The sequence below is a fragment of the Polypterus senegalus genome, chromosome 4, assembly GCF_016835505.1.
Source record: "Polypterus senegalus isolate Bchr_013 chromosome 4, ASM1683550v1, whole genome shotgun sequence".
Classification (NCBI taxonomy): Eukaryota; Metazoa; Chordata; class Cladistia; order Polypteriformes; family Polypteridae; genus Polypterus; species Polypterus senegalus.
The window spans coordinates 223,005,553-223,032,806 of NC_053157.1; the positions used below are offsets into that span (position 1 = coordinate 223,005,553).

At 39.2% G+C, this 27,254-nt stretch overlaps 1 protein-coding gene across 1 annotated transcript; it reads left to right on the top strand.

Moving 5' to 3' along the window:
- The first annotated feature begins 231 nt into the window (after positions 1–231).
- On the top strand, positions 232–26,365 carry LOC120528055 (zinc finger protein OZF-like). Its single transcript, XM_039752037.1, has 3 exons — positions 232–390; positions 4,955–5,519; positions 24,524–26,365. The coding sequence occupies exons 2-3, from the start codon at positions 4,991–4,993 to the stop codon at positions 25,429–25,431; spliced, it is 1,437 nt and encodes a 478-aa protein (XP_039607971.1). The 5' UTR covers positions 232–390; positions 4,955–4,990; the 3' UTR covers positions 25,432–26,365.
- The last annotated feature ends 889 nt before the right edge of the window (positions 26,366–27,254 follow it).

Consider the following 27,254-nt stretch of genomic DNA (forward strand, 5'->3'; position numbering starts at 1 on the left):
GGATAATCCACACATACATAACTGATAGAAAACATTACACTTGAAATCAAGTCAAAATCTGTCGGAGTTCTTTAAAGGTTGGTATTAAACTTGGTAATGATGAATCTGAGCAAAAGGTAATTATTAAAACAGCAGAATATTTGAGAATACATCGAATTAAGAAGACAGAAGGTCGCCGCATTCTTTGGGAGGTCTTTTATTTTGACAGATATGCTGTTTTTTTTTTTTTTTAGGTCACCGGAAGTAGTTCTTTCCTATTACCTAAATGTTACTATCCTCAGACTGCAAAGACCGGACTCAATTATGTTTTGTGTTGTCTGTGAATTATTTTCATACAGAAAGCACAGTACTATTTAACCTCAATTTGTTTCTATCAAGGAGTCTAAATCGGTAAGTGATCGTATTATTTACGTCTGTAATCGTTGCTACTGCTGGGAAGAAAGGGGAGGAGAAGTGGATCAGGTTTGCTAAAACTGAACGTTTGGACTACAAAAGCTCTTAAGGTTTTTGACTATCGTAATTTATATTGTAGGCATTTGACACGTCACCCGTGGGTGTCAGTCACTTCATTTAGTAATACCGTAAAAAGTGTAGCTTCTACTGTTAATAAACAAGGTTACACTCTTATCTCTAAGAATATATATTTTTTCCAGCATCAAGATTATTCTGTACACAATGATAAGTTATTGTATCACTCGTGTGTTCAGTTTAGGGTGTCAGAGGCCAGAGGTAATGTTGCAAGCTTTAGGTGCAAAGCAGAAACCTACCGTAGAGGGCACGACTGCCTCTTATTGCACAGTCTCACTTTGTCCCAGAGACCCCTATTAACGTTACGCACAGGAGTTTAGGATGTAGGTTATGCTTTCGGTGCTGTTCATATTCACATTGTGTTAAAAGCTAATAAGGTGGGCTTCAGCTTTCTGCTACAATAAGACAGAATTATATAAAATGTTTTTTGAAAATAAAGGTATATTGAACTACCTGATCAGACTAGGTATCTACAAGATGCATTTCTCGTTCGTTGGAATCAAAGGTGTTTGCATGGTGGTACAGAGACTGGCCAAGAGACGGAGCTTGAATCCCAAGCCTGTGGCGGTTGGAGATTCTCGTGTTTTGGGTGGGGATTTTTCACCTGGCATTCTGGTTTTCTGCCCACATGTCAAAGGCCCATAGGACTGGTTAATTTATGACTGAATTGAGGGTGCAAGAGGGTATGTAGAATGGTTTAGTTTTTAACCAACTATGTTGCATTTGAAAGGCACAAAAATATATATAATATGCAGTATGGTATATACATTTTTAAAACTGTATGAAACAAAACATCTATACACACACATTGTAAATGGAGTGTTTTGTTTGAAACACACTGTAGTGAGTTCCCTGTGTGGATATTCCTGTTCTATGACGTGGGCAGCACGGTGGTGCAGTGGGTAGTGCTTGCTGCCTCGAAGTTAGGAGACCTGGGTTTGCTTCTTAGGTCCTACCTGCGTGGAGTTTGCACGCTCTCCCAGTGTCTGCATGGATTTCCTTTGGGTGCTCCGGTTTCCTCCCACAGTCCAAAGACATGCAGGTTAGGTGTATTGGCGATCCTAAATTGTCCCTAGTGTGTGTCCTGCAGATGTTCCTGCCTTTGTTCCTGTTGGCTGGGATTGGCTCCAGCAGACCTCATGACCGTGTGTTAGGATATAGCGGGTTGGATAATGGATGGATGGAAGTTCTATGACACTGTGCAATAGTGCCAGCAGTGAAAAGTACTGTGCCTATAAAAAAGTATTCTCCTTTTTGGAAGTCTCACATTTTACTGTTCTACAACAACATCAAATCACAGTGGATTTAATTTGGCTTTTTTCACATCAATCAACAGAGAGAGGAAGAAAAAACAGTGAAAACAGGTCCCAAGGTTGTCTAAATTATAAATATAAAACAAAATCATTAATAAGAGTTCACCCCTTTAATAGGATACTCCAGAAATTACTGGTAGAGCCAATTGGTTTTAGAAGTCACAGAATTAGTTCAATGAAAATCCATCTGGAGTTTCATTTGATTGTATTTTAAATTGCACCCTACTTATTTGGAAGGTCTAACTTGTGGCGAGTCAGTATGGCAGCCTAACCTACTGAGAGACAAAAGGAACACAGTAAGCAGCTCTGTGGAAAAAGCGATTGAAAAACAAGTCAGGAAAATGGAGACAAGAAAATCTCCAAGTGACAAGAGTGTCCATTTAAATCAGTCATGAAGAAGTGGAAAGTTTGTGGCATAGCTTTAAACCTGCCTAGAGCAGGCCATCCACAAAACATGAAGACAAGTGAGGGAGACCATCAAGAGAACTGTGAGAAATCTAAAAGGAGTTACAAGCCACAGTGGATGAAATCGAAGAGACTTTATAGACAGGAAGCTTTAAAGTTGGGATAATTTGGGTGAGATTTGTGTAGTTTGACAGTTGAAATTTGAATAAAATTTTACTCATCCATTAAAAAAGAAATTGCATCATTAGCTGGTGAATGTCTTGCAAATGTTACAAAGATAAGAGTGGTTCACTGACAACACCACACTTTAGAACTGTTAATTTGTAACAAGCTTTTAAAGAATTTGCTTAAATGGAAATATTCTACATTACCTTGAAATTCACTAATTCAACAGTACACGTAAAACATTTGGATTTTTATTTAGTATGGACTTTAAAGTGCATTTTTGAGTTGCTTAAAAGAAAATGTCAGAGAATAAATTTTGAATCTGTACATGCTAAGAATAATCACAGTTTGATATCTCTCTCTATTATAGTAAAAAAATTTTGGGACGAGACTAATCCTGTGACAAGGCGTGACTTTTTGAAGAGACTTTTTGGAAGAAAGTCCCGCGAGACAGAGACTTTTACCATGAGATTCTTTCAAGTCACGCCCTGCTTACAACTATTTTCAAACAAGACCATGGTCATCAGGGGCATTCCGACATTTAACCAGGATAGACACCAATCCATTAAAGGGCTTACTTATATGAACACACACACACTTATGAAGATCCAGTTTAGAATCACCCATTCATCTAAATATGGCAGCGAGAAACGCTGAAGTCAAACAAATTAACGTGAAAGCTATTGATCGGTTACACGGCAAATTTGTTAAATGCATTTCAATAGACTATGCTGATGCAGTTGATGGTGATCATGCGGAAGATGAAAACATCAACTTACAATATCACATAGAATATCTACAACTGTTAACACTGTCTGGTCTTCCACTGGCCGAATTACTGTACAAAGAAGGATGGATCGTAATGTTATTGTGTAATTTATGTCTGAGTGATGGGCTATACAACAGGATAAGATTAGTTCTATTACAAATATTGGTCCAACAATTCTGACATGTAAAATTTTAACAGGTGACAAGAAAGGTAATGTACTAAGGACCTAAGACCTAAGGAGATCTTGATATGCCATTCGTATTAAAACATCTACAGTTTCCTATTAGAATAGCTTCTGCTATGACAATTAACAAATCACAGGCACAAACATTTGAAAAAGTTGGTCTATTTATTAGAGAGAATGAAACGAAATTCACTCACAGGCAGTTATACGTTGTGTTGTCACGACGTAAGTCCAAACACAGAATCAAAATTCAATGCGAGCCTGAACAAAAGTTAATTCCTAATATTGTTTTAACTGAAGTTTTAAAGTAAAAGTGAAAATAATGCACATGTAACAATTCCCATGAAAATAACAATCGCTTTAAATTATATATCCGGAATCCCGGGGTTGGCGAGCGAAGTGAGCAAGGAGGAGAGCCCCCTAGTTATTCTTTATAAATGCAATGCTGAAATCTCCTACATAATTATAACCACCCCCAAATTCATTGTTACACTGTGGGATTCCCATCTATGTCAAATATGAATATCAAAATACAATGCAGGGCTTGAATTTTAATTAATGCCAGCACTTGTTTACTTAAATTATATTTGGGTATCTACTTGTTAGATAGACTGGTATTTTAACACCGTTACGGTTAGTGTTTTATATTGAATTACAGAAAAAGGCACAATATTGCTTACTTCAGTAATGGAGGTACGTTAATAAAAGGCCAATGAATAGAATTTACCTTTCCATACCAGGGTAAAAACAATCTCGAAATTTCACTGGTATTGATATCAAAAATCCTGGTATCCTGACATCACTAACGCCGATTCAAAGCTGTTACAGTAGACACATCTTTGGCAGCTATGTATTAACTCGACAGGGGTGAACACGTATGTCATCAATTGTGTTTTGTATTTGTAATTTAGACCACTTTTTTAGTGAGAAGTCAAGCAGAATGACACCTTTTATTGGCTAACTACAAAGATTACAATATGCAAGCTTTCGAGGCAACTCAGGTCCCTTCTTCAGGCAAGATGTAATCATGGGGGCTCAGGGGCCTGATTTGCTTCAAAAGCTTGCATATTGTAATCTTTTTAGTTAGCCAATAAAAGGTGTCATTCTGCTTGACTTCTCACTACATCAATAATGGATAACACGGCACAACACCCTAGTACTGCAGACCACTTTGTAGAAATTTGTCTTCACTTTGACACTAGTCTATTGAAGAGTGTCAAAAATTCAAATTAAATCCATTCTGATTCAATGATAAAATGAGAAGTCTTCCACACTATATATAAAGAGTGTGCTTTGTTTATATTAAAAAAAAAAAAAAAAACCTAAATTGAATTAAATACATTGATAAATACTAAATTACTAAACTGTGCAATAGTGCTAACTGTAAAAGTTGCTAGGCTAACGTTCTGCAAAGCACACTTCCTGGGTCTAGTTTTAGACTGACACACTTGACCAGCGCGGTTTTCTACCTCTTGGCCAGTGCTGCCATGGCCTCCCTAAACCTGATTATGCCGGTTTGAGAATGTTATGCTATGCATTCACTTGCTTCTTTTTGTAGTTTTGAAGAGCTTTTTCCTTCTATTTGTATAGAAAGAGAGACTGCACAACATCAGTCAAAGGTCTGATATGAAAGTTGAACAAAGAAAGTCAGACCTTATGGCTTTGGGATATCCTGAAGTGGAAGACTTTGGTGAAGAGTGCCCCGTCACTGCTGGCAATACAGACACTCTGACCTCTGCTTTAAGCCCTACTTTGTGCAAGGAGAGCAGGTCATCTTCCATTGACCAGGATTTTTGTGGTTCCATGTCTGTCTGTATTAAGGAGGAAGTCTGTGACCCTGGATACGAATCTGTTAAAGAGGCCAGAGACCCTGTGTTTCCATCTGTTAAAGAAGAACTCTGCGACCCATTATCTGTAGTCATTAAAGAGGAGGGCTGCGATTTTGAATCTATCCACATTAAAACGATAGAAAGTGAAGGTGAGGACTTCTTGGAAGAACCTCCACAGGAAACGGATCAGGAATCCACTCGGAGGATCTTCGGATCTCCTTCATTTCACGAGTCCCTGGAGGAGGAAGACGATGACATACTTGAGGAGGAAGACAGAGACCAAGAGAAAAAGCCAGTTTCACGTACTTCAGTTGAGCCAGTAATAAGTAAGTAAGTTGTGTGCTTCATTATGGCCTATATTTTTGAGACAATAGTTGATATCCATTAGAGTTCCTTCACAGACTGTCACAAGAAGCACTTGTAGGTCCTGGATAATAGAAACTCTGTAAGAGGAGCCAAGCTTTGAAAATAGACATGACACATTGTTTTGTGCTGGTTAAAGATTCTGGCTGTAGAAGTGACATGGAAGAAAAAAAATAGTTTCCTCAAACTCGATAGATAGATACTTTATTAATCCCAAGGGGAAATTCACATAATCCAGCAGCAGTATACTGATACAAAAAAAATATATACTAAATTAAAAAGTAATAAAAATGCATGTAAAAACAGACAATAACTTTGAATAATGTTAGCATTTACTCCCCCGGGTGGAATTGAAGAGTCGCATAGTGTGGGGGAGGAACGATCTCCTCAGTCTGTCAGTGGAGCAGGAAAGTGACAAAAGTCTGTCGCTGAAGCTACTCCTCTGTCTGGAGATGATCCTATTCAGTGGATGCAGTGGATAGTGAGTCTCTTCAACTCATGTGATTTTAATGCTCTTATAAAGTTTTAAAAAACTTCTTAACATGTGAACAGATCCTGAAATATTTAATGTATGGTAGGCTACCTATCAGGACTCTAACAGATTAAGAAGACCTAGACGTAGCCTCTGTTATTGTATGCATCACAAGTCCTTTTAAAACAGGAACCCACTGGTATTTCACAATTCTATTAGCATCTGTTCCTGGTTATTTACTGTATGGAAACTTTTACAGATCTAAATTTAGGAGTCATAGTGGACTCTGAGCTATCAACTTCCCAACAGTGTTCAGAAGCCATTGTGAAGGCTAACAGAATGTCAGGTTATATAGCACGATCTGTGGAGTACAAGTCCAAGGAGGTTATACTCAACCTTTATAATGTGCTGGTGAGGCCTCATCTTGAGTACTGTGTGCAGTTTTGGTCTCCAAGCTACAAAAAGGACATAGCAGCGCTAGAAAAGGTCCAGAGAAGAGCGACTAGGCTGATTCCAGAGCTACAGAGGTTGAATTATGAGGAAAGATGAAAGAGTTGAGCCTTTACAGTTTAAGTAAAAGAAGATTAAGAGGTGACATGATTGAGGTGTTTAAAATGATGAAGGGAATTAGTACAGTGGATCGAGACTTGTATTTTAAAATGAGTTCATCAAGAACACGGGGACACAGTTGGAAACTTGTTAAGGGTAAATTTCGCACAAACATTAGGAAGTTTTTCTGTACACAAAGAATGATAGACACTTGGAATAAGCGACCAAGTAGTGTGGAAGACAGTAAGACGTTAGGGACTTTCAAAACTCGACTTGATGTTTTCTTGGAGGAAACAAGTGGACAGGACTGGCGAGCTTTGTTGGGCTGAATGGCCTGTTCTCGTCTAGAGTGTTCTAATGTTCTAAATAGTCCTGGGGTACCCAAACCAGTCCCCCAACCCCTGTGTCTGTTTTTAATTAGACATCTGGGCTAATTAAGTGATGTTTTATTTCCCAGATTCTGTATTTTGGGAACGATATAGAAACTAGAAAACTAAGTTTGTTAAAAACATAAAATATACTAATCAGTTATATGGGAATAATGCATTTTTTTCTTTTTACAATATTCTTGATTTTTTACAATATATCTTGATTTTCATTCTACTTTTCCCAGAAGTTCTAATTGTTAAATCCATTATTTACTAATTAGTGAGTCTGATGCTAAAGCAATTGCAGCCTTTCATGATTCAGTGCTGTTTGCCTGGGTGTCTGCTCTGCTCATTTTTTAATTGTCATTATTAGGATACAATGAAGGGAGCAAACTGCACCGAGAAATATAATGAAATCAACAAAAGAGAGTTAAGCATTTAAATCGAGAGAAAAAGTAGACCTATTTCTAAATGTCTTAAAAGTGTAAAAATCATGCTGCTGTGCTTTTCTGAATGTTGAATAAGAGGAGAGAAAATTAGCAGCTAATTAAATGAGATCAGTGTAATCAGTTGTCACCGATTATGAAATCTGATTAAAACAAAAACCTGAAGTTACAGTGGACCCCAGGGAGTCCTCGATATAAACAATCCAGTTCTCTTTTAGTACTTGTATTTTTTTTCTTCAAAATTTAAGAGTTGACTCAGTTGGATTATATTCTAGTTGTGGAATTGATAGGAATCATCGAATATAAAAAAGGCTTAAATCTACAAGTTGCATTTTTTTTTTCTTTAAATTTTTTGATCATTTTGACAAATGAATGCAATCTATAGTTGTGCTTGAAAGTTTGTGAACCCTTTAGAATTTTCTATATTTCTGCATAAATATGACCTAAAACAACATTAGATTTTCACTCAAGTCCTAAAAGTAGATAAAGAGAAACCAGTTAAACAAATGAGACAAAAATATTATACTTGGTCATTTATTTATTGAGGAAAATGATTGAATATTACATACTTGTGAGTGGCAAAAGTATGTGAACCTTTGCTTTCAGTATCTGGTGTGACCCCCCAATAACTGCAACTAAATGTTTCCGGTAACTTTTGATCATTCCTGCACACCGACTTGGAGGAATTTGAGCCCATTCCTCCGTACAGAACAGCTTCAACTCTGGGATGTTGGTGGGTTTCGTCACATTAACTGCTCGCTTCAGGTCCTTCCACAACATTTTGATTTGATTAAGGTCAGGACTTTGACTTGGACATTCCAAAACATGAACTTTAACCATTCTTTGGTAGAACGACTTGTGTGCTTAGGGTCGTTGTCTTTCTGCATGACCCACCTTCTCTTGAGATTCATTTCATGGACAGATGTCCTGACATTTTCCTTTAGAATTCTCTGATATAATTCAGAATTCATTGTTCCATCAATGAAGGCAAGCCGTCCTGGCCCAGATGCAGCAAAACAGGCCCAAACCATGATACTACCACCACCATGTTTCACAGATGGGATAAGGTTCTTATCCTGCAATGCAGTGTTTTCCTTTCTCCAAACATAACGCTTTTCATTTAAACCAAAAAGTTCTATTTTGGTCTCATCCGTCCACAAAACTTTCTTCCAATAGCCTTCTGGTTTGTCCACGTGATCTTTAGCAAACTGCAGATGAGCAGCAATGTTTTTTTTTTTGTAGAGCAGTGGCTTTCTCCTTGCAACCCTGCCATTCACATCATTGTTGTTCAGTGTTCTCCTGATGGTGGACTCATGAACATGAACATTAGCCAATGAGAGAGAGGCCTTCAGTTGCTTAGAAGTCACCCTGGGGTCCTTTGTGTCCTTTATTTTCCTCAATAAATAAATGACCAAGTATAATATTTTTGTCTCATTTGCTTAACTGGTTTCTCTTTATCTACTTTTAGGACTTGAGTGAAAATCGGATGATGTTTTAGGTCATATTTATGCAGAAATATAGAAAATTCTAAAGGGTTCACAAACTTTCAAGCACAACTGTCCATAGTTTACATGGTGTGCCACTATGCAGAATAGAATGATGTACAAGAAAGTTGAGGCCATTTAGTCCATGAGGAATATTTGAACACTAGTAGCAGATTGTCCAAAGAATGTCAGCTTAAAACACATGACCAAGGAAGAGGCTGGGGTATCAATGTTTGGGTTTATTGTAGTGTTTTACAGCATTTAAGACCCACTTCTCATAGTTACATTTTTATCAATATTCATGACTGATGTATTTCAGGATTATTTAGCAGCAGTCTCAGAGCTGCACAAGAGAATTGACTTTCTGCTTCTTAAGCATCTCTGAGTTGCACAAGTCCAAGCCTTCCTGATGTTTCCACTTGCTTTAACTTTTACTCTTTACTTTTATATGAAACCCAAGTGCACGCTTTGGAATGTTGATGTCACGTGAAGTCAGTTTTAGCCAATGAATTAAGTGGTTACTGGGATGGACTCATGACCAATGAATGAGGAGGAGGAGGCAGCACATCAATTTAAATGCTCTGACTCATTGGAGTGCATTGAATTTTCATTCACAAGAATTTTCCAGAAGTGGTTGCTTTAGCACTATTTTAGTAAAAAGCACCAGTGTTTGGGACATTATGAGAATATGACTGGACGACTTGACGTCTGGATTATGAAACACACGCAACACGAGAAATTTTCTTGGACACTTACATTATTCTGCTTGAAAACAGAAGACTAAAAATTCTTGATCACTTCAAACTATATTGGGTAGGCAATACATTTTTAGATGGAGGCTTCCTTTAAGGGGAGTATATGATTGCCTCCAAGTTTAAAAGAGGTTCTGCTACATAAAACATTTTCCTATACAGTTTATCAGTTTTCTTTTTTAAAATGTAAATACCCTTGATTTCATGCTGAAAGCATACACATTAAAATTCATATACAGTACTTCTTTGCATATCAATATCAGTATGTTCAGGTTGAGAGCCACACTAACAATTGTGTCACTTTCCAAAGAAAGTGAATTGTTTCAGGTGGAAAGGCTGATTGTGGACAAATAAGAATGGACTGATATCACATTTGCTTCATTTTGTCCCATTGTGTAAAAATGAGTAAGTCACTTATCCTGTCTGTGCACCAACTGTTTAAAAACACACACACACACACACACACACCCCATTAATTGTAATGTAGTTCTATACTCTGAAAGTACTTTAAAATGTAACATGCTTGTGGTGTTATGGGTCCACAGCTCGTTTAGCAAAGGCCATTTAAATAAATAATCACAGCGCTTGCGGCTTTGTGAGGGGGCGTAGTAGTCGTAGCAAGCCGCGGGGCCATCTGCGGTGTGGGCGTTTCTCACCGAGTGTACAGGTGAGGGACTGCCCACATCCGTGATTGTTCCTGTGGCTAATGTGCTGCAGCTACTATGGCCCCTCGCTATATAAAAGAAGCGCTAGTCGGTTAAGGGAGATGGAAAGAAAAAGAGAGGATGGAGGTTGTAGCAGGAAGCGAGCAGGTCGGTGTAGCAGGAGTTTGCGGGCGAGCGAGCGCTCGTAGGCAGCTGAGCAGACAGCCTGGGTGTTAGGCCGACACCCAGGGGGTAGTAGTTGTTGTCGTTCCCGCTGAGCAAGCAGGTAGCGTCAGTGACCAAAGAAGGAGATGGGTGACTCCGCATGGGGCCGCGGATGGCAGCAGGAGTCAGGATTTGGGATGTGGTGACCTCCACGTGAGAGCCTTGGCTGTGAGAAGAATTCCCAAGTCGCGGTCTAGAGGGAGTGGAACCAAAGCCAGGGATCGGGACGACTCCAGATCGGTTGTGGATTGGAAAGAAGGTCAGCTGCAGGTAGAATGGCTCCCCTGTTGCGAAGCCTGGACAGGGAGAAGCAGGGGAGTCACCAGTTAAAAGAAGGCACCGGACTTGTTGTTGGTTTTAAAGTCGGCTTCCTAAGAAACGTTTTAACCTCGTTTTAAAAGGATTGTTTTTCTATTTTTTTTTTTAAACTTCCACATTTTTCTTTTATTGGATTATTTATTTGAACTTCAAAAGCACTGCACTTTATTGAACACTGTTTTTGTCTTGATGACTATTTTAAATAAAAGCACTTTTTAAATCATCCCCTTGCTCAAATGTTGTCTCACTGTCTAGCTCATCTCGGTGACATCATCGATGGTGTTGGGTTCAAGGTCTTCCAAATAGCAGATGGGAGCATGGAGCCGAACCCACATCGTCAGAATGCTATATAAAAATGTTTGCCATTTGTTCCTTGTAATGAAATGAGCAAGTTCATAAATATTTATTAATTGAGGAAACCTGTTTCAGAAATGGTCTCTCTCTATTATAAAAGGAAATCCTGGGACGAGACTTTCTCGGAGATAATTTCAACTCCCGTGACAGATAATTTCAAGTCCCGCGAGACCAGACTTTTAGTGAGTTTGACAAGTCCCGCCCTCCTCTCAAACATTTACACCCACGGTCCAATCACTTCTCAGTCATGGAAATGCTATTGTCAGACACAGTTCTTGCGTTCTCAGCTCCAAGTAGGGTCAGAAATAAAAGACAAAGAGTAGATGACAAAGTAGAACGTCGTAAAGAATTCAAAAAAGGCACGATACACATGCAGAGCAAGTTAGAGATTATGAAAGTACTAAAATTCGAAAGTCTCAAAAAACTGATAGTAAAGGTCTCATTATCACTAACAAATGGAAAATATTACTCGGTGAAATAACGAAACAGCGAAAAGAGATTGAATATATGGACATAGGTGGTATAACAGAAGTATGTACTGTAGGTATTGTAAGGCTTTAAACTTTAAGTCGGAGACTTGTAGATCGTCTAATTCATGTTGCCATCAGGGAAAGTAGTGTTTCTTCCTAATGAAGAGGCGTATCAACGAGAATTAAAAGATTTGTTGTTTGATGAAATTGAAATCCACATACACGAGCGGCAGAGACACGAAGTGGCTGGCGTGTCCACGGTTTAATCACTTCTCATTCATGTGAATGCTGTTGTCAGACACAGTTCCTGTGCTCTCAGCTCCAAGCGGCATTGAAAATAAAAGACAAAGAGTAGAAGACAAAGTAGAACATTGTAAAGAAGCTCAAAAACGTTGGCGCGATACACATGCAGAGCAGGTTAGAAATAGTGGAAATACTAAAATTCAAAATGATAGTAAAGGTCACATTAGCGCAAACAAACAGAAATTAATACTCGGTGAAATAACGGAACAGTCAAAAGAAATCGAATATATGGACATAGTGATATGTCAGAAGTATGTAGATATTGTAAGGCTTTAAATTTTAAGTCGGGGACTTGCAGATCGTCTAATTTGTGTTTCCATCAGGGAAAAGTAGTGTTTCTTCCCAATGAAGAGGCGTATCTGTGACAATTAAAAGATTTGTTGTTTGGTGAAAGTGAAATCCACATACGCACGCGGCACAGACGCAAAGTGGCTGGCCGGAGTGTTGGCAAGCGAAGCCCCCAGTATTTAAAAAAAGAAAAAATACACAAAAGCTTGTTTTTATTAAAGGCAAACTGCACTTTCACATACAAAAATAAGTGCTTCTTAATCAACGTCGTTTGTCTTTTGTGTATTTCAAAGGGATCATAAGCAAAACGTGGAAAGCATGCATGGAGAAATGGATGTACCAGTTTCCCACAATGTGTAGTTTTATAAATGGAAACATTTCTTCAAGCACTGCAGAACTATTACATACAAATACTGTCAATTTGGGTTTCATTAGGTTAATGTACAGGGTGGTCCAGACCTAATTATGCAGATCCAAATTGTCTGGATGACTTTGATTTATGCAGGGACAATTCCAGTTCGGCACAAAGACGATTCTTCATGGCGTCATTTCGCACACTTCTCGATGGTCCGGGATTTTTCGGGTGATTTTCTATGTAATAAACTTAATAAGTTATCGCGTGATGAAAATTACATAATTAGATCTGGACCACCTTATATACTTAACGAAATTTTTAAAACGTAGATTAACTTCCTACACTGCCTTCTCTGCTTTAAAAAACTGAAGAGGTTTAATACACTTAGCCTGTCACAGTAGGTCATGTACTTTAATCCTGGGATGCACGTGGATGCTACTGTACACAGTAATCCATAGTACATCTAGCACCACCTATAGTCCGACTATAAAGTGCCATGATTTTTCTTTAACAATTCTTACAATATAACCCAACATTTTATTTGCCTTTATAAATTGCTGTTATTATATTGCCTACACAATGAGGAATTTGTTTCTACATTCACCCACCCATCTTCCAAACCTGCTTATTAACGCTTATTTGTTTTTCCCTCCTCTCCTCCTGTCTACCCAGCCTTTCAACCTTACCCTTTTCTTTGTTACATACTGTATATTATTACTGCCTAATCAATATTTGTTTTATATTAACCTCCTTTTATTAATTTTTTTTAAAGCCACATTGTACTTTGAACTACATTGTTTCTGTGAAAACATGCTTTATAAATAAATGTTGTTGTTGTTAACACATCTAGCACAACACGAGAACAATCCCTAGACAGGACACCACCCCATCGCAGGGTGAACACCCAAACACAGTCCATAGGGCCCAGTTTAGCATCACCAACCTGTAGATATTTGGGCTGTCGTAGCACCTGGGACTTGCACCGAGTCTCCTTGTTGCACCACCATGCCACCCCTTGTGTCAACAACTCCTGAATCCTTTTCAGTTGCTGCTCCCTGTTGGTCACTTTTGCCTGCCTTGTATTTCAAATAAATGCTCCTTTTACTTGCATGTAAGTTTTTCATTGTTGTACAAACAATAGCAAAATGTAGTGTAATGTAAATTTTGGAAAATTTTCCAGAACCCTTTGCATGGTTTTTGCTGCCTTCTTAAGTATTTTCTTTCTCATTTTAGCATCATCAGCAAAATTTCATGGGCTTACTGCTATATGAGAGTCTTAACATTCTTATAAAAGGGCCAAAAGTAAAAGGACTGACCAGTGAAGAACTCCATGGATGACCTCCCCCATCTTGTAGTTGTTAGAGTCGATCTTTACAACTTACAGTGTAAGGCAAGAATCAACCCTGAAACTGCCACCACAAGGTACAGTAACATACGGAGGATCAACTTAGAGTCACCTGTCAACCTGCAATATAGAAAGAAATAGCCCTTAGAACAGAAAGAACATACATCTGAAACTCTGGGTAGACAGCGTTGGTCACTGCACCCCTAAAATATTGAATATTCAAGTGTTACTCAGTTACAGTATTCCAACTACAGAATTCTAACAATTAGTATACTGTTTGGATATTAGTTTTATCCGTCTTGTCATTGTTTAGCTATTTGTTTCAGAGCACTAATATAGAATTTTTTTTTACAGCCCAAAGCACCACATGTCCAGATTTCAGCTTTGCATTCCAAACAATCGCAACCAAATACAATAGAAAACTAAAAGTTGCAGCCACATATACACAAAAATTATAATCATGGCTGAAATTATCAGCACCCCTTGAATTATCCCAGAAAATGCACAATTTCTCCCAGAAAACTGTTGCAATTACAAATATATTGGTATACACATGTTTATTTCCTTTATTTGCATTGGAACAACACAAAAAAAGTGAAAAAATGCCAAATCTGACATCATGTCACACAGAACTCCAAAAATGGGCCGGACAAAATTATTGGCACCTTTACCAAATTGTGGGAAAATCTTTTTATTTCAAGCATATGATACTCGTTTTAACTCACCTGTGGCCAGAAACAGGTGCTGGCAATATAGCAGTCACACCTGAAGCCAGTTAAAATGGAGACAAGTTGACTCAACCTTTCTGTTGTGTGTCTGAGTGGGCCACACTAAGCATGGAGAACAGAAAGAAGAGCAGAGAATTGTGAAAAATATCAACAATCTCACGGCTACAAGTCCATCTCCAGAGATCTTCATGTTCCTTTGTCCACCGTGCGCAACATAATCAAGAAGTTCATAACACATGGCACTGTAGCTAATCTCCCTGGACGTGGACGGAAGAGAAAAATTGATGGTTCAATAGCCCAATCAACTTTAAAACATATTCAAGCTGTTCTGCAGACTCAGGGTGCAACAGTGTCAGCTCGAACTATCTGTCGACATCTGAACGAAATGAAACGCTATGGCAGGAGAGCCAGGAGGACCCCACTGCTGACACAGAAACATAAAAAAGCCAGACTGGAGTTTGTCAAAATGTACTTGAAGCCAAAATCCTTCTGGATGAACATCTTGTGGACAGCTGAGACCAAGGTAGAGCTTTATGGTAAAGCTCATCATTGTACTGTTTACAGAAAACGCAATGAGGCCTACGAAGAAAAGCACAACACAGTACCTGCAGTCAAAGATGGTGGAGGTTTGAAGATGTTTCAGGGATGTTTTGCTGCCTCTGCCACTGGATGCATTGGCATGCAATTTGAAGACTACCAAAGACTATTGGGGAGCAATGTAGGGCCCAGTGACAGAAAGCTGGGTCTGCGTCAGAGGTCATGGGTGTTTCAGCAGGTCAATGACCCCAAACATACCTCTAAAAGCACCCAGAAATGGTTGAAGAGAAAGCGCTGGAGAGTTCTGAAGTGGCCAGCAATGAGTCCGGATCTAAATCCGATTGAACACTTATGGAGAGATCTCAGAATTGCTGTGGGGAGAAGGCACCCTTCAAATCTGAGAGACCTTGAGCAGTTTGAAAAAGAAGAGTGGTCGGAAATTCCAGTTGAGAGATGGAACAAGCTTGATGATGGCTATAGGAAGCGCTTGATCTCAGTTATTTTTACCAAAGGACGTGGAATCAAATATTAAGTTGAGGGTGCCAATAATTTTGTCCAGCCTGATTTTTAAGTTCTGTGTGACATGATGTCAGATTTGGCTTTTTTTTCTCTGGGTTTTTTTGTGTTGTTCCAATGCACATAAAGGAAATAAACGTGTGTATACCAGAACATTTGTAATTGCAACAATTTTCTGGGAAAATTCCAGGGGTGCCTGTACACACGGTAAAACAGTGTGCTTACTGGTCTGACATGCATGTTTGAATGGAAATGGCACAATCACACACATACTGTGCCTACATGAAGGCAATGTTAGTTGTGTAGTGAAATGCCAAAGGTATTTGGCCTGTGATTGGAAAGGAGGAACCTCTGTAAAAGGAACCATGTTGTCTGATGCTGAAAAGTTCACACACTGGACTTTCATGTCCATCCCTAAACAGTGCAGCATTTTAAATAACTTTAATTCAGGGATTCCCAAGTTCAGTCTTGGGGATAACCCCTGTGGCCGTGGATTTTCATGCTAACCAGTTTCACAAATAAACGGTTCAGCCTTACTTCTAAAATGATCTAATTGTTTAGCCTCATATTTTATATTTTCTAATGTGCTTGTATTTACAAGTGAAACAAAACACTGTTTCAGTTGCACTGAATGTTAAAGCGTAGCCACTACTTCAATGTTTTATTCATCCATCCATCAATTATCCAACCTGCTATATCCTAACTACAGGGTCACGGGGGTCTGCTGGAGCCAATCCCAGCCAACACAGGGTGCAAGGCAGGGAACAAACCTCGGGCAGGGCGCCAGCCAAACGCAGGGCACACACACACACCAAGCACACACTAGGGACAATTTAGGATCACCAATACACCTAACCTGCATGTCTTTGGACTGTGGGAGGAAACCCACGCAGACATGGGGAGAACATGCAAACTCCATGCAGGGAGGACCCGGGAAGTGAACCCGGGTCACCTAACTGCAAGGCAGCAATATCCCAGTGCACCACTGATCCACCATGTTTTATTCATTTGTGTGCTGCACTTATATATAAACGTCTACACGTGGAAATGTGTGTGTCTGTCTGGCCGGCCTGGAAGTGAGTGGTGGAGTCGGGGTAAGGGCACCACCTCTGAGGAAACAGAAAACTCGCTTAGCCGCTAATAACACAAGTCGGCAAAATGAAACTTCAGAAGAGTGAGTCACTCACTTAGCGGCTAATGCAGAAGCGAGGCGAGCACATCTGCAAACTGGTATCCCTTTTACTTTTCCTCCTGCCGCTAATACACAAGCGATACGAGGACGTCAACGAAACGAAACCTCAGAAGAAGGCTGCACACGTAAACAAAACCTCAGAAGAAGGACAAAGTCGCTTAGCTGCTAATACACAAGTGATGTGAGTACATCAGCAAAATGAAACCTCAGAAGAAGGACAAAGTCGCTTAGCTGCTAATACACAAGTGATGTGAGTACATCAGCAAAATGAAACCTCAGAAGAAGGACAAAGTCGCTTAGTTGCTTTTACTTTTCCTCCCTCCGCTAATACAGAAGCAAAGCGAGCACGTTGGCTAAACAAATCCTAAGAGTGAGACGCCCTCTCAATTACCTGACATCTCTACATTTCAATTTTTTTCTGACGGTTTCAATAGTTTCTTGGAGCCCGGGCTTTTTACAGCACAGGCTTACACAACTTGTTAGTAATAAGAGACTTAACTAAGTTCAGCCCTACATTCCGCCTCAACTGCAGGTGTTCATTGTAACCACCTCCTGCTTTTATATGGACTCTCTCTTTTATTAAACAAGTCATTTCTTTCCCAGTTTCTTGGGGTCCATCCACAAAAGGTAAAAATAGGTTTGCTGAATTTTTTAGTGGATTGTAGCAAGCAAGTGGGAGACATTTTTTTTCTTGCTTTTAAGATTTCTCTCTTTATGTTCTTGCCATTTAAGTCTTAAATTAGCACAGTAGTGAATTTTCCAACGAGGTAGCCACTGTCATTTTACATTTACTGTCATTTGCACTGGTTTCTGTGTTGCTCATCACTAATTGCCAGGATTTGGATACAATTAAGGGAGTAAACTCCATGGGAAAAGCTTAAAAAAAGTAAACATTTTAAAGGTATGATAAAAATGGTAATTTCTGAATTGTTAACACATAAGTACACTAGCACCTATTATTTAGAAGTAAGACCATCTTTTATTTGCAAAGCAGGTTAGGAATGAAAACCAGCAGCCACAGTAGTACCCCAGTACTGAATGTGGGAAGCCCCTGCTTAAATTTATCCCCCCCCACCCCCCACCAAACTATAAGTGGCACCTTTTCCATAATTTCTAAATGCATGCAATCCTAACAGCGTTTTGAAACAGATAATTTTAAAACCTCCTAGCTACCAGACTGGCCAGAATTAAGTGTTATACAATACATGTTAAAGTGTATTAGATTTGGGAATGTTTTAAAATTTGTAATTAATACAATGCACATTCAGTAGGGGCAACACAGCCAAATTGTAGTTAGCAAAGCTGCCTTACAATTTCAGATTCCATTCCAGTCACGGTTTGTGTTGAGTTTTTAGAACACAGAGGAAGACCTAGTCTCATGGAGTTAAACATACTATTTTACTCCCACCTTCCCAGATTAAAGCTGGTTCACTAGTGTGAGTGGGCCCAGTGGTGGGGAGGCAACCTGACCAGTCAGTTCCTATCATGTGATGAGTGTTGCCAAAGTAAGTGCTAGCCCCTAAAAATGTTAACCAATGATAAGAAACCAACCTTTTTCCACTGACTGTGCCCAGCGATTCTAAATTTTATTCTTTGCAGATCACATTTTTCAATATATTTTGATGTTTAAATGTGCTGTTTTATTATAGTTTAGCAACCTCGCCTACCAGCCAAACTGAAAATAACAGGCCTGAGAATACAGTCAGTAAGGATGAGCACTTCAATTAAATTCTCCTACCTCCCATTCATCATTGGGAAAGAGTCCAGTAGTCAATTAAAAGCTTGACTCTGTTCATGCACTACTCTTACTACTCTTACAATTGTCTGTAAATTAAACTTTTAGCTGAAAAGCCCACGAGTTTCACATATTATACACATGACTAAATAACATGGGATTATGCAACACAAAGACTTTCAGTTTTCCTGTTTTTGCAGTTGTTCTTTATTGGCCCCATTGAGATCAGTTGTATCAAATTATAATCTACTTTCCCCATGAAAATGAGATTAAGAAGTCTCAGACATCACTACAAACATAGGGTACGGAATTAATAAAAGAATATTCCACCCCATTAAGTACTTCAACATCTTTCTTTTTAACCAATATATTGATGAAAGGGCAGCACGGTGGCACAGTGGGTAGCACTGCTGCCTCACAGTTAGGAGACCTGAGTTTGCTTCCCAGGTCCTCCCTGCGTGGAGTTTGCATGTTCTCCTCGTGTCTGCAGGGGTTTCCTCCCACAGTCCAAAGACATGCAGGTTAGGTGCATTGACGATCCTAAATTGTCCTTGGTGTGTGTGTGTGTGTGTGTGTGTGTGTGTATTTGCCCTGCGGTGTGCTGGTGCCCTGCCCGGGGTTTTTTTCCTGCCTTGCACCCTGTGCTGGCTGGGATTCGCTCCAGCAGACCCCCGTAACCCTGTAGTTAGGATATAGCAGGTTGGATGATGGATGGATATTGATGAAAAGTATAACAGTCTTCAATACCTAAATAGTAATTAGATGGAAGGATTTAAATTACAACCGTAACTTGATCATTTGTTTAAAATAATTGCATACATTTACCCTGTTATGTTTTGTAGTTATGCTAGATTCCTTCAAAGAAATGCAAAAACACCGTTGGATGACACATTTACTTTGCACCTTTCTCTTGTTTAAAGTGCTTTATGGGAACTAACATGTAGGAGGGAAAAAAAGCACCTACAGTCACGTGAAAAAGTACAACCTCTTTCAATTATGCATTTTACTTATCGGGACATAAAAATCTGGTCTTAGAAGGTCTTAAATTAGGTGAATACAACCTCAGATTAACACCACATGACATCCGTCTATCCATCTGTTATCCAACTCGCTGTATCCTAACTACAGGGTCACGGGGGTCTGCTGGAGCCAATCCCAGCCAACACAGGGCTCAAGGCAGGAAACAAACCCCGGGCAGGGCGAAAGCCCACCGCAGACATCACGTGACATATTACACCATATTATTTAACAAAAACTAAGCTAAAATGCAGAAGCAGCATCTAACAAATTAAGTACCCCTTTGCTACTTCCATAGAAATTAAGGTGGTAAGTAGCAGCTAGCAGACGTTTTGACAGTTTGCTGGTTTAGAGCATTCAGGTGTTTGTTAACATAATGCCAAGGATGAAAGGCATCAGTAATGATCTTAGAGAAGCAATTGTTGCTGCCCATCGATTTGGGAAGGGTTATAAGGCCATTTCTAAACAATTGGAAGTCCACCATCCTACAGTGAAAAAGATTATTCACAAGTGGAAAACATTTAAGAAAGTTACCAATCTTCCCAGGAGTGGATGTCCCAACAGATTCACCCCAAGGTCGGACCTTATAATACTCAGAGAAATTGCAAAAAAAAAAAACTCAAGAGCTACATCTCAGACTCTACAAGACTCAGTTAGCATGTTCAATGTTCATGACAGTACAATCAGAAAAAGACAAGTATGGCTTGTTTGGAAGAGTTGCCAGGAGAAAGCCCCTTCTCTCTAAAAGGAAGATGGCAGCACAGCTTAGATTTACAAAGTTGCATCTGAACAAGCCACAACACTTCTGGAACAATGTCATTTGGTCAGACAAGACCAAAGTGAAGATGTTTGGCCAAAATGCACAGTGCCATGCTTGGTGAAAACCGAACACCTCATACCAAACTGTCAAGTATGGTGGTGGAGGGCTGATGATTTGGGCTTGTTTTGCAACCACAGGACCTGGGCACCATGTAGTCATTGAGTCAACTGTGAACTTCTCTATGTACCAAAATATTCTAGAGTTAAATGTGAGGCCATCTGTCCGACAGCTAAAGCTTGGCAAAAACTGGGTCCTGCGACAGGACAATGATCCCAAGCACACCAATAAATGTATAACAGAATGGCTGAGAAAGAAAAGAATCAAGGTGTTGCAATGGCCCTGTCAAAGTCCAGGTCTCAATCCGATTGAAATTCTGTATTGGGACATTAAGAGAGCTGTGCAGAAATGAATGTCCACAAACTGCAATGAAATAAAGCAACGTTGTAAAGAAGAGTGGGCCCAAATTCCTTCATAATGATGTGAGAGACTGATAGTTAAACAAAAAATGATTCCTTCAAGTTGTGGCTGCTAAAGGTTGCTTTGAGTCATGGGCTTTTCACACGTGGCTTCTCCATTTTGGCATAATTTTTGTTAAACATGTCTGTTTTGCATTTTACGCCTGACATTAGATTCAAGTAATTTTAGAACTTGGTAATGATAAGGGGCCTCATGTACCGGTATAATGCCTTGTGTAGAATTCCTACTAAAAAAAATGGCGTACGGACAAAACTGGAAATGTGCACACGCACAAAAGAATTCAGATGCATAAAACTGTGCGTAAGCAAAATTCTACGCACTTCACCTTTATAAATTTCTATTAATGCGAATTTTAACACATATGTATGTCCCTGTGCCCCCCCCAAACTCCTCCCAGATTTACACCTATTTGAATATGCAAATCAATATAATTTGTCCCTTCTGTTCAGTATTAAGTTAGTGGCAAAAACACATTGCAGGAGGGGAACTGAAGTATAATTTCAGCAAATGTGAAATGGAGGTCCTGCTCAGTAAAGTGTAATCAAGGAAAAAAGTCCTCTTTTGTGGCTTAAACAGTGGTGTAAGCAACAAAAGGAAAAATTGGAGTGGCACAGCATGCCAGAGGGACTCCAAAGTTCAAGTTCAGAAAGTCAGTGTCCAAAAAAAAAAATATATATATATATATCACGTGAAAAATGTAGCCCACCATCAAAATAGAAAGGTCAAAATTTCCACGTTAATCTACTAGTTTATTTTCTTATTAAAGTAGAAAGTCAAACTTAGATGTTTAGTTTACTAGAGTTTCTGAAACCCCATTGCAAGTAAAGTAGCAAGTTAAGCGCTTCTTATTCCAAGTGTTCCCTGACCCCGTCGTTAATTACTACGTGCTTCTTAAATGGACTTCCTCTTATGCTGAAAGGAGTGCTCAGGCAGTGATGGCGACAGAAAATCCATTACATTCATGATATTACAGCTCTTTGAAAATTTTAGGATACGAATATGTATACTTGATTCCATTTTCATGATGAAATGCATGGGCTCAGTGGCTCACAGTATTAGCAATATCTGGCGCCCCATCCAGGGATTTCCTGCCTCTTGTACGATGCTTGCTGGGATGGACAAACCCTGGATGGAATGATTTATTGCAGCAGTACTGTGTCTGTCAAACGTCCCAACCTCCAATTCCTGTCCTGCTGCTTTCTTTTTCCATGTAACCAACCGATCGCCACACAATAAGCGTCTGTAACAATCGTGAAACCAGCTTTAAGTTTAGAACGTCAGTACTTCAGAACTTTTAGGGAACATTCAAAAAATTTTACACGTTTAGTTATTCCATCCATGCACCCATCCAGGGTTGCGCCAATCCCAGCAAGCTTTGAGTGCGAGGCAGGAATAATCCCTGGAAAAGGGTACCAGCTCAACACAGGGTGAATACAAACACACACATACACTAGTAGTGTCAATTTAACATCACCAAATCACCTAAGCCGCATGCCTCGAGAAGGAAACCAAAGCATGTGGGGGAAGCCCACCAGGAAAACAAACTTCTGCTGCAGCACCATACTTCCACATGTTTAATTTTGAATTGTATAAATTTAATTGAAGTTAATTTCTGTAAAATGCAATATACACACTTTAAAGCATTTCATCCTAAAATGATATGAAGTATACATCCTAGTATTCTAACAGCACACAGCTCCAAGAGAATAGCTCTTGGAAATCTAAATCGACTTAAAAGCATCTTCATGGGACAGGAAATCATTATGATCTATAAATGTGCTCTCTTCTAATTCTTCCATTTGTAATGTCTTACAGTGCTATAGCAGCCATTGGAGTTGGAATAGTTTGGCCATTCTGTGCACCATTATATAGTTACAGAATGATTACAATCAAGTGAATTAAATTTATAAATGATATTTAATTAATTTCAACGTATTTAATAAAGCATGTGTTATGGATGTGAATCTAAAGGAAGGGAGGCCACACAGAAACAGTAGCACTGCTTTGACACTGGATGCTGCCCATTTGCAAAACTAAGCAAAAAACGTTCGTAGGTTTACGGCAAGTTTAGTTTTTATATATCTCGAACTGAACACGGAAATGGGCATATCCAACGTGTGTACACACCAGTAATAATAAAAAATTAGGGAATCATTTATAATGTCCTGATATGTAAAACCATAAAACTGTAAGGGGATATAGTTTTTCCACATGACTGTATTTATTCAAGAGCCCAGTGGTAAAAGTATACTGTACACGTCTCCATCCATCAAACAGGACTCAGATGCTACAAAATGCTTAACTAAAATACAAAGAAAGGAGGAGTCACCATCCTAAATTCAAACAAAGTTTTAATTAGGGTAACATATAGTAAAATGGAAAGCTGTGTCACAGTGAAACTGACATAACTACAGATCAAAATTTACAGTTGAAATGTAAAAATGTGAAAAGCTGAAACATATTTACTCATGGATTTATAAGATGGACGTCCTTAGTCCATGCTTCGTGTAACTTTGAAGATTTTGTATGAAGTCGAAAGACTCTTTGAGAAGTCCTCTTTCTGCCTGATAGCCTCTAGCCAGTCAGGCAACCAGTGTGGCAAGGAACAATGGACTAATAAGGACCTTTCAAAAACTACCATACTGACCATCAGAGAATGCCTCTGAACACTTGATCTAGAAGTGATCTCCGGTCTACAAAAAGGACAAAGCTTCACTACAGAAAGTCCAGAGAAGAGCAACTAGGCTGGTTCCAGGGCTACAGAGGAATGGATTATTAAGATTAAAAGAGCTGAGCCTTTTCGGTTTAAGCCAAAGGAAATTAACAGGAGACAAGAGCGAAGTGTTTAAAATTATAAAGGGAATCAATGCAGTGGGTCGAGATGGTGACTTTAAAATGAGTTCATCAAGAACACAGGGACATAGTTGGAAACTTAAGGGTAAATTTCACACAAACATTAGGAATTTTTTCTTTACACAGAAAACCAAAGACACTTGTAATAATCGACCAAGCAGTGTGGTACTCATAGGACTTCATCCATCCATCCATCAATTTTCCAACCTGCTATATCCTAACACAGGGTCACGGGGGTCTGCTGGAGCCAATCCCAGCCAGCACAGGACACAAGGCAGGAACACTTTAGGGACTTTCAAAATTCAACTTGATGTTATTTTTAAGAAGAATTAAGTAGATGATTTGTTGGACTGAATGGCCTGTTCTTGTCTAGATTGTTCTAATTTCAGATGATAATGGGACCATGATATTTCTTTTTAAAATATATCTTCTGGAAGCAAGGGGGCAGACAGCACAGCCTAGACCTCCTAGATTGCGAGTGTAAAGGTGTGGAGGGCTAGCAAGAGGCTGCCTTTTTTGATCAATAGGTAGCAGAATGTCACTGAGAGGAACATGCCTTTTAAATAATAACTATCAGTTATCCAGTAAATTATATAAAACAGTATATATATATATATATATATATATATATATATATATATATATATATATATATATATATATATATAAACTAGAGTATGATATTTTTATAATCCTTCTATGTCTTTTCTTATTTGCAGTGAAAATGACCTGGAAAGATGCTGTTGAAAATGTCCAGAGGATTCAGATTAAAGTCCCTCCCTATAGTTGTCCTGAGATTCGCAGTGCGTTTATTAACTCAGGAGTCCAAAAGCAGAGTGTTCGTTCAGCAAATATTGAGGATAGCTTCAACATGGCTAGTAACATAGTGACCGAGTCATCGACCATAAAAACACATCATGGACTCAACACCAAAAACAGACCTTTCAGCTGTACTGAATGTGGCAAAAAGTTCATAAGGAAACACCACCTGCAACGCCACAAGACAATCCACAGTGGAGAGAAACCCTACTGTTGTGCTGACTGTGGGGAAAGATTCATAAGGAAATATCACCTTCAACACCACCAAAGGATTCACACTGGAGAGAAGCCCTATTCTTGTCCAGAATGTGGAAAAAGATTTGTTTTTAGAAGTGATCTTCAAAATCATGGCAGAGTTCACACTGGAGAAAAGCCATATTCCTGTGGCAGGTGTGGAAAATTGTTTGCGAATAAGAGTAACCTTCAGAAACATGAACGCGTTCACACAGGAGTGAAGCCCTATTGTTGTACCCAGTGTGGAAGCAGGTTTGCACAGAAAAGTGACCTTCAGAAACACCGAAGGATTCACACTGGAGAGAAGCCCTACTGCTGCAATGAATGCGGAAAGACGTTTAACCGTAGAGCTAACCTCCATCTGCATAAACGCACTCACACTGGAGAGAAGCCATATTGTTGTCTCGAGTGTGGAAAGATGTTTGCACATAAAAGTTACCTCCAAAAACATGGAAAAGTTCACACTGGAGAAAAGCCATTCTCTTGTGCGGAATGTGGAAGGAGATTTTCTCGGAAAGATGGCCTCCAGCAACATCGTAGACTTCATGCTCATGCTGAGTTTCACACATCCTGATGTTGGATCTTTGAATCTTAGGCAAGAATGTTTGCAACTGAATATTGTTTAAAAAAAAAAAAAAAATTATGCATCATCTAGATTTGCACAGAAGACACAATTTTGTATATTCAAAAATAAGTCTTTTGGGTGCTGCATTGAAAAATTGTAATACGTCCACTCCACTACTTGCTTCAGAAATCAGACTATGGTTAGTTTACTCTGGTTTAAACAAGAGCTGTCTGGTTACTAAAGATGGTTACTTTAATGTAATACTCTTGCTAGTTGTAGCTTCATATTCCTAAGACTTATCATTGGTTACTGTGAACATTGGTTTCCTCCTCAGATATCCTTTATCTAATCATTCAAATGCAACAAATTGGCAGTCCTGTCAAATTTGAGATTCGAGGAAAACCTCAAATGATCAGGAGCTTCAGCTAATACCAAGATGACTGAACTTACTTCAGAAATGCAAAAACGATTGTCCGGAAAACTGCAATTTTTTTTTTTTTTTGGAATATTACATTACTTTACCTTGAAAGCCTTGACCACTTTAGCAGTTTGCCTTTACAAATTTGTTTAAAAAGGGAACGCTTGCCAAGGCAAAACAATGAAGATTGTTGAAAGTTTTTAATGAAAACTTTAATTTGATAGATAAGCAAAGAACGACAGAATTGTAGCAGCATTGATGACAGTTATTTGCGGTCTTGGAAGAATCGGTTTTCAATATAAACTTTTCAAACAGAACGCGTTCATAAGATTATTAGACTCAAACAGTACGTTCCTAGGATTAAAAATAAATATTTAGTTGCAACTGAATCACTGGGTTTGCTGTGATTAAGTTATACACATCAAATGCAGTTAAAGTTTTGCCAATATAAACATTAAACTGGTTTCAAAAATAAACCAAAGGCAAAACAAGAGGGGCGGCACTGTGGCGCAGTGGTAGCGCTGCTCCCTCACAGTAAGAAGACCCGGGTTCACTTCCCGGGTCCTCCCTGTGTGGAATTTGCATGTTCTCCCCTTGTCTATGTGGGTTTCCTCCCACAGTCCAAAGACATGCAGGTTAGGTGCATTGGCGATCCTAAATTGTCGTTGATGTGTGTATGTGTGTGCCCTGCGGTGGGCTGGCACCCTGCCCGGGATTTGTTCCTGCCTTGCACCCTGTGCTGGCTGGGATTCGCTCCAGCAGGCCCCCGTGACCCTGTATTAGTATATAGCGGGTTGGACAATGACTGACTGACAAAACAAGAGACGTTGGTTAATAGTATTTTACAGTTAAGACAAATAGCAAATATGCAGACATTTGTTTTTTTCAATGAATTTTCAATTCGACCCCTAGCTGTGGCTGTGCAATTTTTGCTACAAATACCATATATACTCACGTATAAGGCGGGTCTTGAAACCCGAAGAATCAATCATAAAAATCAGACCCCGACTTATACGCCCATTCAAAAATGCGACACTTAATTCTTCTTGTCTCCTCCAATCACGTATCAGTTTCTCAGACGCATTGAACTTTGTAGCAGCAGCGCCGCTTCGATGACATTTAATTTAAAACCAGCTTCATATTTTCTTCTGATCGAATGCTATTACAATTAAGGTGTATGAGGGAGTGAGATATAAAGAAACACAAATCGGTGCAAACGTTGCTTCAGAAGAGTTCAGGTATTAACGTGTGGTCACGCAGGCACAATAGAGAGAGAGAGGTTAGGAGTACACGCAGATACAGCGCATTGCCGCACCCACATAGAAAAAAGGCCGTGTGCTCCATGGTTACTCTCTCAGGTGGGCGTTAGCATATTATAATCTCTTGGACCAATAGTGTGAGTTTTCCGCATTCG